The following is a 16,501-nucleotide window of genomic DNA, read 5'->3' on the forward strand; positions in this document are numbered from 1 at the left end:
AAAAAAAAAAAAAAAAAAAAAAAAAAAATCTCTGATTTCCCCTCACAATATGTGGTCAAATATATTATTGAGAGTAATGCACGTGGCATTATAAGAGAGTTTGGACTCTATACTAAAGCTTCCATCCATTACAACAAGTGATGAGACTGTATTTTAGCTTTACGAACACGCAAATCATTGTGTTTTGTTCTCAAAAACATAAACTTCAATATAATCTCAAGGCTGTAAAACTGGAGCTTACGCTCTGATTTGGTCGCTCGCGGTGAGTGGCACGCGGGAGGCAATCGCTGCCAAATTTGTCACTCGGCAAATAGGGTGTATGGCACTACGAAGCACCCGTCGCGAGTGAGTTAAATCCGTTGTTTCAAGAAAGGGAACATTAGTGAACAATGACACTGCATCGAAACTTGCCATGGTGATGGATTGTTGAAGCTTCAGGGATGTAATTTAATTTACAAAAGTAGAAGACTTTTCAACTGTGTACTGATTGGTGGTTAGAGGGGGTACGGTAGAAACCAGAAATTTTGCTGTTATAGTTAAAACCAATCAATCAAAGAAATAATGGATTGATGACATCACACGTAAACCTTTTTCTGACGTAATACAACTTGAAACACCCGAGCATCATGTCTACCTGTGAGATGCAAGAAAACAACCAATTGTCGTTTTTGGATACGCTAATCACCTATAACAACGGCACTTTCCATACAAGCATTTACCGAAAGCCAACCTTCACTGGCCTCGGACTTCAGCTTCCTCAGCTGCATTCTATACTTATACAAAATTAACAGCATCAAAACTCGAGCATATAACCTGTGTTGCAACTTTCTCCGGATTATCAACTGAAATACTAATCTTTGTTGAAATTTACAGTGACACCAAGAAGGTATGAAAAAAGTAGTCGCATACTTCTTCCCTGGCTCTTCAAAGGGATATGACTGCATAATCCATCAAGTACTTATAAAGCAGAGAAAGACGCATATAAGAAGACCTCCGTCACAACACCATTACGAATAACTTAATCTATTAATCAGACATAATGCAAAAACACATTATTCAAGTTGGAACATTAAGTAGTTCCTCAAGGTGTTTTGGCAGGTCCTCTTTTCTCTTTGGTTTGTGTTAGTCTAGAAACATTTGTCTTTTGTTGACTATACATATTTTTTTTATGTAAGCAATGGTGACAGTGTTAGCTCTTTAGCAAACTTATAAACTTATGAAGGTGTTAAAGCAGGTGACCTCGAAAACAAATTATTATTACCATAATTATTATTGCAATAGTCAGTACACCACCAGTCATTGAAGGTAGTCTATGCAAAAACTTGGTGTAATGACTGACGAAAACTGAAGTGGATTGAACATTTGTGGAATCATATACTTGGTACATCAAAATATAATCTATATATCTGTCAGTATATCTGCAGGTTTGAACCATTGTGGGATGAAATTCAGAGGAATAATCAAAGCATTTCGCCAGTGTCAAAATAGGGTAATACATATGACACTTACCAAAAAGCATAAATCAACTTAAAAGTCTTTTAGAAATTATTAGAATGTGAAAGCGTATATACAAAGAATTTACTTGTCTGCTAGTTAAAAAAAACTCTCTGCAGAACAACTATTCGTCATGATAAGTCACTTTTATAATACTAGAGGCTCTGGCACCAGTTTGAAGACAAGACTTTTTTTTTATTATTTACAGTTAAATGCGTATTGTATTAGAAATTTTATTTTCAACGAAAAACAAATCTGACTGCCTCTTTACGCAACAACAGAAAAAAATCTTTAATTTTCTAATCATGCTTACAACTCTATATAGGTTTATTACATTTACTGTTTTTGTTTTCATCAATGTACGTTTGTTTAGATATAATACATATCTCCATTATTACTGTATCATGTAAGGATACAATTTGTGCTTTTATCATATAACGGCAACCTTAATATTCCATGAACAAAATTCCTCTATCTGCTAATATAACACGTGATAGAAAAGACTTGGATCGTGAAATACCAGTATAAGGTACATTACTAATACGGGATTTCGATCGCATTTACTTTACAAACACAATCTGAAGAGGACGTTTCCATTTATATCCTTTGTCACTGATCATTTATTATAAAGCAATATCAAACCCATTCACAATGGGAACAGTTTATCAGCTAATAACATGTATTCATAAACACGATATATATCTACATATACACTCACTCTTAAAACAGATGAAAATACAGTGTATATGTATATGATACATGGGCATAAACTAGACAAATATAATAGTTATGATGAAGGAATTCATACATAATCTATAACTATTACAAATACGTTGTACATTTTTTTATAAACTCGGATTTCATTTACATGCATCAAGGGTCGATTCTCCGCAGTTTACCTACGTAAGTCTTCTTCTGGACACCAGGGCGGTCGAGTGAGTAAGGGTCGTACCTGTCCTCGTCTCTTCTCATGGGGTCGTTCTTCCGCCTCCCGTACCTGTCAGGACTCGAGTCGTACCGTCTGTGTACAGAGGGCTGGCGGCCGTACTTGTCAGGGCTGGTGTAAGGGCGGACAGGGCTGGTGTAAGGGCGGTCAGGGCTGGTGTAAGGGCGGTCAGGACTGGTGTATGGGCGGCGGGCGTTTCTGTCTAGGCTTCTTTCGGTAGTGGGGTATGAGGGCGGGTAGTGTGAACGCCTGTCGAGACTGGCGGTTGGCCTTTCGCTGGTGTATGGGCGTTGAGGGTGTTGCCTGTGCAGGTTCTCATCTCGGTGGGTGGGTGCACTAGGCTCATCGTTCAGGTAACCATCGTTATCTTGGCCGCTGACTAGGAAATTCTGTACAGGTATCTCTTCGCCAATTACCTGAAGGATAAAAATAATAGCAATGATAATGATACTAATAATCATGATAATAATGATAACAATAATGATGATAACAGTGATAATAATAATCATGATAATAATGATAATAGTAATCATGATAATAATGACAATAAAAATGATGATACTACTACTACTACCACTACTACTACTAACTGATAAAAACAATATTAATGCTACTACGACTACTAATCATTATTATTATCATCATGATAACAACAACAACAACAACAACAATGATGCCTAGTGATGACCATCATGACAATAATTACAATACGCCCCCCCCCCCAAAAAAAAAAAAAAAAAAATATATATATATATATTAATCGCGGAACTAACAAGAAAAATCTAGTACCTGAAAAAAGAACAAATGAATTGAACACCAAATGAACACTGTTACACAGCTGATACTACGAAATGACTAAGAAAGTATTAAACCCCTAATAGGTTATATGGAGAGAAACGATTCCTTATAAATTCATCAAAGAGAGAGAGAGAAAAAATTCTCTGCAGGATATGTGTAAAATGACGTGTTTCTATATTTTTTGAGGGAAATCTTAGAAGCGTCTGTTTATAGAATTATATAATTTATATTTCTCTTTTTTTCTTTTTCGCTTTCTCGCTCTCCTTTTTTTCATTTTCTCCTCTTCTCTCTCTCTCTCTCCCTCTCCCTGTCTTCTCTGCCCCCTTTCTCTATCTATTCATAAATCATGCTCCTCCCCCCCCCCCCCGCTCTCTCTCTCTGTCTCTCCCCCCCCCCCCTCAATCTCTATCTCTCCCTCCTTAATTCTCTCTCTTTCCCTATCTCTCTCTCTCTCTTTCCCAGTCTCTCTCACTCCCTCCCTCCCCCTCTCTCCTTCCCCCCTCTCCCTTTCTCCTTCTCTCTCTCACACTTTCACTCACAAGATATCCAGAGGTAAGTTAACTGGATGGATTTCCTCACAGATAACGAAGATTTAAGGGTGATGACCTTCAGATACGCACGGGAATTAAAAGATAGGAATGAGGCATACAACATAAGCCTATATCACAAAACATAAGCCTATATAAAAAAAAAAAAACAGTGGGACTCCATACGGCATGATTTTTTTCTTCACTAGGAATAGATGTAGTATCATTAAAAAATAGCCAAATCTTTCATGCATCAGAAATCGAATATATATAACAAAACGACAGTTATGTGTCTGTGTTTGTTAGTCTACATTCTCATTACTGTGAGAGAGAGATCGATAACATTGTAAGAAAAGCAACAAAAATAGTTATTATTGCTGTTATAAAATTAATTACAGCAATAATAACAAGGAGAGAAAGATATTTTAATCGTTATCATAATCATTATCTTTCTCAAAAAAAAAAAAAAAAAAAAAACCTCTTGTCAAATATCCATCTCAAACCAGTATACGAAAAAACAAATAATTAAAGATAAATAATAAAATAAGAACAGAAAACAAGCACAAACCTCATTATATGTTTTCTTCATACGTGTTCTTCGGTAGAGAACGAAACCCATGGCGAAGAGCAGGCTGAGAACCAAAATGGAACCCAGGACACCTAACACAATCACGAGGGTGTAATCATCTGTGTCATCTTGCAGCTCTGCCAGCTTGTCTTCTGTTTGTTGTAGGGCTTCGTCTGTGGTCTGTTGGGGGAGGGGGACAAGGTAATGTTAATTAAATCTTCCTTGTTGATGGTTGTCCTGTCTCTCTTTCTCTTATTTTTATTTTTGTTTTTCTATCTTTCCTTATCTGCATGTCTGTTTCTCTCTTTTTCTGTCTGTCTGTCTGTCTGGCTGACCCTCTCCCTCTCTCTCTCTCCTCTCCTCTTATCAACGCTGTCTTCGTCTCTATTCTTAAACGTTCCTTAATCCTAAATCTCTCATTAAGAAGAACAAAGAAGAAAAAGAAGAAAAGAAGGAGGAAAAGAAGAAGGAGAAGGAAAAGAAGGTGTGTCATTAACAGAACCGATGACCTCACCTTGCTCCCCCCATATTTCCTGCAGCTGCCCCCTACATTTCCTGCAGCTGTGACGCTCATTGCTTGTGCCCGAGGATGACCCAGTTTACTCAGTTTGTGCTCAGCGGCCGACGTGATAAGGTCAGTCCAGCCTTTGCCCTTCAGGGCTGGCCGACCGGACACGCGATTAATAAAAAGTCAAGCCATCATACAACTTTGACTACCCCTGCTAGCCATTGTACTAAGGCTCTGAACCCATTGTAACTGGTGGCAGGGTGGTCGTTGCATCCTTTTGGCTCCCAACATGAACACACAATCTCAGAAATCCGCTCGACCCGCTTCCACGATCGACCATGTCTACAAAACCACGTGAGTACATGTTTTCGGCCTCTTTATTTCTTTTCCCTTCCTTCTTCTCCCATAAATGTGTTAAGCTGTAGGTGCAGTCACTCCCCCGTTGGTTTTATTGGGTAAAAGTGCTAAGTGACAGCAAAAAACACGTTCTTACACTATTCTTCTGACCTAAGATCGCATTACTGTGTGATCACGGTATGTGGTCAACAAACATGAATATCAGTCATTAGTTAGTTAATTAATATCTCTTGTTATTAGAGATCAATATTGTTTCAACTGCAATGAATTTAATGCGTTCATGATTTTATCTTTCTCACGAATACCAATAACATCATTTATTTCTCCTCTCGTAGCGTGTTTTCCCGTCTTGATCTGACTGCACTTTCTCTTTCCCTTCCGGTCGGTCAGGACGTGGGAAGGCCAAGAGATGACCGCTTGTTTTTCCCGTAATTTGGTTGATGTTGTTGACACCTTGGGAATAACCATAGCACTGTTACATTACTCATTGTTGACACATTCTATTGGCGCTAGAATGGAGCTTGTAACATAATCTTATATAAATTTATTATTTTGAATATAGTGTTAGGATTTTCTCCCACAGAGATGCCCAATATAACCCGGGGTTGCGTAAATTGCCTAATACATCTCCGCTCCATCCTTACAGTAGTAGTTATTCATTCCTTTGGCAACTTTCGAGTCGGTGTGACCTGCACTTATGTCCGTTAATTAATGCAGGACTAGGGTTTAAGCTAGAATCATTCTTCAATTATTAATCATGCCCTTCTCACCCTCTTGAAGTCACTTGCATGCTTTGGACAAATCCCAAGCAATTGTGTAATTCATGGTAGTTAGATACCTGTAGGGAATGTCACAATCGCCCATCACAAATACGCAGAAGAGAGCAGGTTATTTATAGATTTTCCTGGCTCAGTTTGCTTCATTCTACGGCATTTTGGGTATAGGATCCCCCATCGATGAAGTCTGACATGCATAGCTAGACATGGCTACCTCGGCAGTTCAGAATTTCTGATCCTGAGAAGATTCGCTTGCTAGAAAGCTTGCGAATATTTTTTTTTTCATGTCACCATTAATCAATGCGCACATTCTGTCGCATATCATTAAATAATGAATTCATTGTGGTAGTTGAAATAATTTTGTATAAATAGCATTGCTAATTTATCTCAGTTTTGTTATACTGAACGTTAATTTTCGGGTTTGTGATACATTTTCTGTGTGAGCTCACTCTCACTTTCACTCTCATTCACGCTCACTGTCGCTCACACACACACACACACACACACACACACACTCACACTCACACTCACACTCAACATACACACTCACACTCACACTCACACTCACACTCACACTCAACACGCACACTCACACTCATCCACGCAGAACAAAAGACACTGAAACCTTTTCATTAACAGGGTTTGTCAAGACGTCATACAACTATGACTACCACTACTAGCCATTGTACTAGGGTTCTAAACCCGTTATAAAGAAGAAGAAGAATAGAGAAGAAGACGAAGAACAAAGAAGAAGGAAAAGAAGAACAAAATAATAATAATAATGATGATAATAATAATAAAACTCACCTTCTCTACCTCCTTGATCTTATCAACCAGCACCTCCTCGTTAAACTCGAAATCCTCATCCTCCTTGACATCCTTGACCACTTCCTCCAGCTTTTCGGAGTCCTGCTCGAGACTCTCAAGGATCTGCTGAGTCACGTTGCCTTCAGAGATCTCTGTCGTTGAGGTCTCAATGCTCGCGAGGACTGTCTGGAGGCGCTGGCAAAGGTCATCAGGGTCGCTGGTCGTTGGGGTGCAGACTTCATCAGCGGCCGACGTCTGGCGTTCGGCTGCCAGGCGGTAGAAGGCCTTGGACGAGGATGTTGAGCTAGTCGAAGTGCTAGCGCTGGACGAGGAAGCGGTTGTGCTAGTCGAAGTGCTAGTGGGGGGAGTGGTTGTGCTAGTAGAAGTACTAGTAGATGTGCTAGTAGAAGTGCTTGTGGGGGGAGTGGTTGTGCTAGTAGAGGTGCTAGTGGGGGGAGTGGTTGTGCTAGTGGATGTGCTAGTAGAGGTGCTAGTGGGGGGAGTGGTTGTGCTAGTGGATGTGCTAGTGGATGTGCTAGTAGAGGTGCTAGTGGGGGGAGTGGTTGTGCTAGTAGAGGTGCTAATAGGGGGAGTGGTTGTGCTAGTGGATGTGCTAGTCGAAGTGCTTGTGGGGGGAGTGGTTGTGCTAGTAGATGTGCTAGTCGAAGTGCTAGTGGGGGGAGTGGTTGTGCTAGTGGATGTGCTAGTAGAAGTGCTAGTGGGGGGAGTGGTTGTGCTAGTGGATGTGGTAGTAGAAGTGCTAGTGGGGGGAGTGGTTGTGCTAGTGGATGTGCTGGTAGAGGTGCTAGTGGGGGGAGTGGTTGTGCTAGTAGATGTGCTAGTAGAAGTGCTAGTTTGGGGAGTGGTTGTGCTAGTAGAAGTGCGAGTGGGGGGAGTGGTTGTGCTGGTAGAGGTGCTAGTGGGGGGAGTGGTTGTGCTAGTAGAGGTGCTAGTGGGGGGAGTGGTTGTGCTAGTGGATGTGCTAGTGGGGGGAGTGGTTGTGCTAGTGGGGGGAGCGGTTGTGCTAGTGGATGTGCTAGTGGATGTGCTAGTGGGGGGAGTGGTTGTGCTAGTGGATGTTGTAATCGAAGTGCTAGCGGGGGGAGTGGTTGTGCTAGTGGATGTGCTAGTAGAAGTACTAGTTGGGGGAGTGGTTGTGCTAGTAGACGTGCCAGCAGAAGAGCTAGTAGTGGATGGCGGAGTGGTCGGAGAACCGCTGGTGCCAGACCCTGTCGACGTTACGACGGTGGAGGCCAGACTAGTGGTCGTAGTCGCAACGGGGGTCGTGGCTGGATCATGGGTAGTCGTAGGAGTGGGAGTAAGACTGCTCGCGGTCGGGAAATACGTTGTAGCAGGAACAGCCGTAGTTGTGGGTTGGACGACACTCATGAGGTCGTCAAGGGAGGCGCTGATCTTCTCCAGGACTTCCTTGATATTGGTCAGGAGTTCTTCTTCTGACATCTCTTCTGCAAAGGAAAGATTCCGATGCACAGTTGGGAGAAGTGAATCATTGACGTTATATTTCATAAACTGCTTCTGGTTATACTATCATTCATTATTCGCATCCCCTCTCTCGCTCTCTTTTTTGTTTTTTTCTTTTTTTGACGCGAATAAGGGAGGTGAATAAGAAAAACGTTGGTGATGAAGAAAGACGAAAAAATAAGTAAAGGAAAGTAAGGCGATAAGAAAAGGAGAGAAAGAAAGACAGAAAAGTGAAAAAATAAACTCAAGAAGATAATTAAGAGCGATGATATTAATAACAGGATAACAGAAGCTTACCAGACTGTGCGGAGGCTCCGTGGGTCCCTGCAAGCACTAACAGGGTTACTAATATGGCGGTTCCCCATCTCGTTTTTGGACGCATGCTACTATTTGTCTGTAGAAACAAAGAACCATAAAAAAGGAAGAGAAAAAAAAGGAAGAGAGAAAAACGAAAAAATAACAGAAAAAAAAAAAATATATATATATAATGTACATACTCATTCTCACGATGATGATAATAATAATGACAATTATAGTATTACTACAGTCAATAACAATGGTAAGAATGATGTCGATCATTAGTTAACACAAATGGAAAACTTTAACAGAGAACATCAATCTTAGTGGTTTGAAAAGGCTTCAAACGAGAGACGGAAAGACTTAATAATGGCCGCTCTGGAACAGGCACTTAACCAAACCTAAAACCGACAAAATCCATGTGGAAAGTAGCTACAGGGTGCATGGAGTTGATGAAAACCAATTTTAACGAGTGCACAAAATCAGCACAAAGAGAAGACATGACTGGGTAGGTCATGAGATTCATAACAGAAGTCTGTAGAATGCGTAAGAAAAAGGATATTAGGGCGAACCGACTAGCGTGAGAGACAAAGAAAAAATGCAAGATCTTGAGGGATTTTTTTTCATCCTAGCAGACTACAAAAGTTGAGCAAGAAAGCCTGATATGAAAAAAAAGTATAAAATCATCGGTTTTGCTGCTGCGTATGGCAACAAAACAAAAAAACAAGGATCAAAAGTAGCTTTCTTGCCACTTACATGAAGATACTCACTGGACTATTCAGAGTGCAATAATAACAGTGATGATAATAATAAAAGGATCATAATGATAAGGATGATCATGACGATGATAATACAGTCTGTTAACTTCACTCTGATAACTGGAGCTTAGAGACATTGGTGTCTAGGTTCCGGGATCATGTATTTACATTCCTTATCCCCACACTCAAAAAAAGAAAAAAAAGAAAGAAAGAAAAAAAAAGACAAATATATATAAACATGCAATCAAATCTGTAAAGCATTTAAAAGCTAATCAAAGTTTACTACAAAGTTTTATAAAGTGATTAGCAGCGTACAAAATAAACAAGTCCACGTATGATATCAAAATGCAATGTTGCTGATTGTAGGAATTCATTCAGCGGGCAGTTGTTAGTTGACGTTTTTTTTTTAATGTACAAAATTAACTTTTGTTCTATTTTTATCTCTTCAGGATATTCTAAATGCTTCAGAGGAAACAAATGGTGTACAAGGCATACTCTCTACTAACATTTTACAGCTAATCAGGTTTATTATTCTTATATCAATTTGATTCCGTTGATCTATCTCATATTTTGCATTGCTTCTGACTGAGAAAAAAAATGAAGTTTACGAAATGGCAACATAATTAGAGGCGAGAAACTGGAGCTTAGAATAAAGCGAGAGAGAGAGAGAAAAAAAAACTTATATAGACCTTGGGCACAAGAAGACGTGGTACTATGCCTACCCGTCCTCAAACAGCAAAGGAAAATACTTTACCCCTTGCGCACCAGGTAGGTTACCTATAGCCGGTATGGTTAAGGGCCAATCGACTATGCATAAGCGGACCATCTCAGCATATAAAGAGGCTAAATGGACCATCAAGATGATGAAGGGGGTGAGTAGTGACAAATAAGAATGATGAAAATTACAACAAATATTTAGTATCATTATGATTAGTATTATCATCATAACTCTTACTACTATTCACCGTAACATAATTGTCAGCTTTTATTGTTACTATCTACATTATCAATATCATTATCACCACTGCCATTTCCACGCATTGACTGAACAACACTAGTATTACAAAAGCCCTTCTAATACCATGTTTATCACGTTATGATTTAATGAGAGAAATGTTATTCAAACATTTCCTACAAATAACACAAGTAGGATTAACCTTTCAGCCGACACATACTTTGGGATTCAATCTATATCTTATCGCTGACTTAGGGTTTACTTTCAAAAATCTGATAAAGTTTTTGTTTCACTTCATTTCCTTTACCCAAAAGAATGATGAAGCTAAGCTGTCAAACTGCCTTGTTTTTTAGGGTTTTAAATTCGAGGACAAAATATGTTATGACGCCAGTACCTTTTTATCAGCCTCAGATCTGAAACCCTTTTTACGATGCCATAAAATAATTAGGCGTTTCCTCCCTTTATCGTTGTTATGGCGCGTTATCTATGGTCTTTCCTCACCAGCATTTCCTCTCCGTTGATTCTAAACTTAAGATAACGTAACAAAGCAAATGTACTTATAATCTCTCCAGCTTAGCAGAATAAGAATATTTCAATGCTTGTTATTATCACAGCGCCAACTGCGCGGTTAAAAATATCGACTTTAACGATCAAATGGCACCGAATTCATTAGTGTTCTTATCAGTTTATCACCAGATTATCACGTGGAAGAAAAAAGCCTATTTCGACAAAAAGGCAAAAACAAAAATAGGCCTATATAGACTTTTTATTTTTACTTTACCATTATCTCTTTTCTCGGTTCATTATTGGTAATATCATTAACTTACGTATCAATCATTATAATTTTATTGTTTTCATTATTACTGCTATTATTATCATCCTTTTAATCGTTAATTTCACCTGTATTCTATCATTATCATTGATATTGATATTGTACTTTTTTTTACCATCACTATTAACATGATGATCATAATGATAATTATTGCAGTTATTATTGTAGTATCATTATCCTCGTCTTTATCATTATCATCGCCATTTATACTGTCATCATTATCCTCCTCCTCATTATCCCTATCATCTATTGCTGTAATCATATTCATCCTTATTACTGTTAGTATTAAAATCATCATCATGATGCACCAGTAAATTTTCACCATTTGGCTCATATAGGAAGATTGCCTTGTACCATATTTTGCGGGGCTTCCCTTTTACATCTCTTAAGAACACGTAATTAAATGTTCAGGGCGTTTTGAGTTTAAACATTTTACATAATAATTCTGTCCGCTGTGTGAAGGCAATATGGTCTTTGAACCTAACTTCGGCCATTGTTACAAGATATTTTTCCAGCACTTATATCAGCATTTCTATTTACATTTTTACATTATCACTCCTGGTATTATAGTTTTATAACATTATTTTATATCACGGTTATCATAGTTGTGTAAAATTAACACTTATAGTATCCTTTCTGGTATTATAGTGTTATATCACAAACAGTAGTCTCATGGTCGTAATTTTTACACACGTACTGCGCTTTATGTAACATCAGTCCTTGTACCCTAATGTTATTTTAGCACTACTGATATGGCCTCACAAAAAAGGCACTGGCATTACCCTATTACACTGAACACCAGTGACCTACCAAATCCCCCCTTTTCTTCGTTGTCCTCCCAAGTAAACTCGCTGATGAAGCTCTCCACAGCGCCTTCAGGTAACGAGTGAAGCCCCGAAATCAGAAGTCGGTTAGTCTCACTGGAGCAGATACCTGGATTAGCTTATCAGTGATATTACATCCTGTTTCAAAATAGGCGTTTCCTTTGTCATAATTCATCGTAATTGATTAGCTATCTGCATATACATACATTCCTACTGTATGTATATAAATCCCAGAAATCACCTGATTTAAGTCCACTGAGTTTCTCATACAATGTCAATAGAAACACATGGTAGTTTGCAATGCAATTCATCGCCATACTTCCTACAGCTGTTAGCTAATCATGAAAAAGCTTACCTAATCCGTGAATGACTCAGAACTGTTTATGCTGCATATTCAGATTACGTGAAAATAATTTCATTGATATAAATCATAAAAGTAATTGCATATGAAACACACGGTATTTTGGCTAACAGGGCATTCTGTTTAAATCTCTCGTGAATACCCTCTCAGTATAAGCCGTTATATATCAAACATACATTCCTAAGCCATTCTGCAGTCCCCGAAGACATATTATATATTTTTTCTATTTGGAAATTAATTTTTCTCTTTTTCAGAAATGCGTGATATAAATTTTATTGAATGTAGTAAGATTATACGTCGATGTTTCGGATAAACTAGTTTTACATAGATCGTGGCAGCTTCTACCCGATCAGCTGGACGGTTTGTTAACCTCAACTTTCCCTAAACTCACACACTGTCATTATTATCAACATCTTTTCCAAATTAGAATATCACAGAAATTCTCCAGATAGTGAAATTTTTGGAAAGCCAGTCTAAGCAGACATATGCAATTGCTTCCGTCTTAAGTTTTTGTGATGTCAGACCACCATCATCGATGACGTTAGAGCGATATCGATGACTTCGTGACGTTTTACACGTAAATCCCAGGGTGGCACATGGCATAAATCTATACACCTCTCTCTCTGGGATAGAATCCAGGTGGATTTCGAAACTGTAGTCCCATTTTCAATAAATCTAGTTTTTGTATTGTGGGTTTTTCTTTCATAGTATCAGCAGGGAAGTGTGTTTTTCCATTCACCTCTCTATCTATTTACGTTTTTGGCTATATATCTATCAGCCCATCTATCTATCTAACTATATGTGTTTGTGCATACAAACGCACACACACACACACACACACACACACACACACACACACACACACACACACACACACACACACACACACACACACACACACACACACACATACACACACACACACACACACACACACACACACACACACACACACAAACACACACGCGCGCACACACATGCGCGCAGATATATATATATATATATATATATATATATATATATATATATATATATATATATATATATTTATATATATATATACATATATATATATATACTCATGAAAAGGAAAACATATACTCATATATATGTGTATATATATGTATATATATTCATATATATGTATATATATGCATATTCATATATATGTATATGTATATGCATATATATGTATATGTATATATATATATATATTTGCATAAACACACACACACACACACACATAGGCCTAAACACACACATACACACACACACACACACATACACACACACACACACACACACACACACACACACACACACACACACACATATATATATATATATATATATATATATATATATATATATATATATATATATATATGTGTGTGTGTGTGTGTGTGTGTGTGTGTGTGTGTGTGTGTGGGCGTACGTGTACACGTATATATATATATATATATATATATATATAATATATATATATATATATATATATATATATATATATATATATATATATATATATATATATATATACATATACACACATATACACTCAAACAACACATGTACATACGTGAACAGCAGAAACAGAACGAAGCTCCAGCCAGAAACCAACGACAGTCGTACGTGCCAGTGTAAGTTATAATGAATACTAACCAAACGACAGTCTTGTGATAAACTTATGCTTTGTCGATGACTCTGTCCCCAAGTATTAGCCAATCCACTACTTATCTGAAAATGGCGATAAAGCTATTTTTTTTTACGATTCTTCTATTTTCCCATTTTCGCGAACCATTCTCGAAGGAGCAGAGGAAGGAATGAGGCGAGAAGAGATATGACCATATGGAAAGCCTGTTATTCTGCTGGTGAGCGGTGACGTTCGCAAGATTAACATGAATTTGAAAAAAAAGAGAGAAACAAATAAGGTTCTTCTATACATTGTTATCAACTGAATGGGCCATAGATAACAAGTTAAAGGTTTGGAGTAACCGTTGCTAAACAGTTAATAAACACAAGTCAAGCTCCCCTTGATTCCATACGCGTTTTCAAATACTGTAAATAACATGTAAAGGAACAATACACCCAATATTATACATTTTAAAGCGACGAAAAGCGACATGAACGTGGCTTTCACTGGAAAATCTCTAGGGTCACGTGCGTCTTATCTTGAAGTCCATACAAAGATATGGCTAACGATAAAAAGACGTATTCTTATGTGCTTAAATTATTTAGGCGTTACGGGACAGTACGTGGAACCCCATTTGTTCTTTTTTTTCTAAAGCTGGATACTGGAACTAGATTTTTAAGATAGCAATGCAGTTTTACAAAAGGCAGTCCTTCGTCTTTCTTGACTCCTATCACAGCTTATCATTCAGACAACGAACCCGACACTATTGTAAAGCGGTTTTAACATTCCCACGCTAATATATCTTACTGAAACGTATTTCATTTTCCGATTTAGTAAATACGTTCTCGGAAATTTCAAATATATATATTTTTTAATTCTTAATCTTCGAAAAAAAAAATCATGAAGTGGAAATACTGTGCCATCCATTCTCTTATCCTTAACATTCCATCATGAGGTTTTGTCCATGATAAGCACAGTGTCCATTGGAAAGGAACACTAATATTACATAAAGGGCTAATCGCTGCAATAGATCAATAAACAAATAAATAGATGAATAAATCAGTAGATAAAAAAATGATTATTCATAAACAATAAAAAATGGATAAAGGAAATAAAAAAGTAACAAAAAAAAAAAAAAAAATTTAAATTTACAAAAAACAAAAACAAAAACACAACAGAAAATTTAAATATGCATAAAATATTATCCCGTAAAGAAAACGAAAAAATCGATGAAACACCCTGAACTTTAAGGACGTATACCTCACCATTAGTCATAGTAGTATAGTTGTAAAATTAAGTTAAGTTGTAAAGTTAAGTTGTAAAGAAGTTGCAAAGTTAAGTTGTAAAGTCAAGTTGTAAAGTCAAGTTGTAAAGTTAAGTTGTAAAGTTAAGTTGCAAAGAGGTTGTACAGTTGAGTTGTAAAGTTAAGTTGTAAAGTTAAGTTGTACAGTTGAGTTGTAAAGTTAAGTTGTAAAGTTAAGTTGTACAGTTAAGTTGTAAAGTTAAGTTATAAAGTTGCAAATACTGTAAGAGCCATAATCATAGGGGTCAGGGCGTGCGTATCTTCTGGTCATAAACAAACTACGATCTCTAAAGCCATTTAAATCTTCATTTAAATGAAGGTTAGGCTGCAGAGGATGTTGGTGTATGCAAGCTCCTAACAGCGCTCGAAATTTTTGTGTCTGTCTGTTTGATATCCGTTTTCTCTTCATTTTTAAAACTTAACTTTTTTTCCCTTTTCATCAGAAGGAATCTGATGAATCAGTGGTATATCAATCAAATGTCTTTGACTTTTTTTTATGAATGTGATGCAATACCAAATAAGATACGATACCAAGTAAAAAAATATCCATCAACTTCATTATTGTGACAAGAATATCAAAAGTCTATCATCGACCAAAAATATATATGATAATAACATTAATGGTTATAATAATGACAATGATAATCATGATGATAATAATAATGCTAATAATAATAATGATAATAATTATAATAATGATAATGACAGTGATAATAACGATTACAATAATGATAATAATAATAATGATAACAATAATGATGATGATCACACACACACACAAACACACATTTGTATATATATATATATACACACACACACACACACACACACATATATATATATATATATATATATGTATATATATATACATACATATATATATATATATATATATATTATATATATATATATATATATATATATATATATATGTATATATGTGTATATATATACTATATATATATATATATATATATATATATATATATATATATATATATATATATATATTATTATATATAATATATATATATATATTATAATATATATATATATATATATATATATATGTGTGTGTGTGTGTGTGTGTGTGTGTGTGTGTGTGTGTGTGTGTGTGTGTGTGTGTGTTTATGTGTGTGAAAAAAATGTATATGTCTATTTTTATCAGAAATTTACACGAACCTAATGATAGCACTAGCTATCAGTGCCTCATCACTACTATCTACGAAGAGCATCCCCCATGAATTAGGTTAATCAATCACCTAACTGCCTTGC

At 36.8% G+C, this 16,501-nt stretch overlaps 1 protein-coding gene across 1 annotated transcript; it reads right to left on the reverse strand.

The window, feature by feature from the left end:
- Window positions 1-1,251: 1,251 nt before the first annotated feature.
- On the reverse strand, window positions 1,252-11,991 carry LOC119597131 (uncharacterized protein DDB_G0271670-like). Its single transcript, XM_037946639.1, has 6 exons — window positions 11,916-11,991; window positions 8,561-8,657; window positions 7,827-8,247; window positions 6,782-7,616; window positions 4,334-4,513; window positions 1,252-2,856 (listed from the first exon to the last, which is right to left on the reverse strand). The coding sequence occupies exons 2-6, from the start codon at window positions 8,643-8,645 to the stop codon at window positions 2,368-2,370; spliced, it is 2,010 nt and encodes a 669-aa protein (XP_037802567.1). The 5' UTR covers window positions 8,646-8,657; window positions 11,916-11,991; the 3' UTR covers window positions 1,252-2,367.
- Between the last annotated feature and the right edge of the window lie 4,510 nt (window positions 11,992-16,501).

This window comes from Penaeus monodon, chromosome 3 (assembly GCF_015228065.2).
Source record: "Penaeus monodon isolate SGIC_2016 chromosome 3, NSTDA_Pmon_1, whole genome shotgun sequence".
NCBI classification, from domain to species: Eukaryota; Metazoa; Arthropoda; class Malacostraca; order Decapoda; family Penaeidae; genus Penaeus; species Penaeus monodon.

What these genes read in the sequence shown, in the direction of transcription:
- LOC119597131 (XM_037946639.1), bottom strand. Translation starts at nt 8,645, where the DNA reads ATGCGTCCAAAAACGAGATGGGGAACCGCCATATTAGTAACCCTGTTA. An exon ending in ACCACTCCCCCCACTAGCAC is followed by an intron (nt 7,617 to 7,826) that starts ATCCACTAGCAC and finishes TTCTACTAGCAC; the next exon opens with ATCTACTAGCACAACCACTC. An exon ending in AGATCAAGGAGGTAGAGAAG is followed by an intron (nt 4,514 to 6,781) that starts GTGAGTTTTATT and finishes CTCCCCCAACAG; the next exon opens with ACCACAGACGAAGCCCTACA.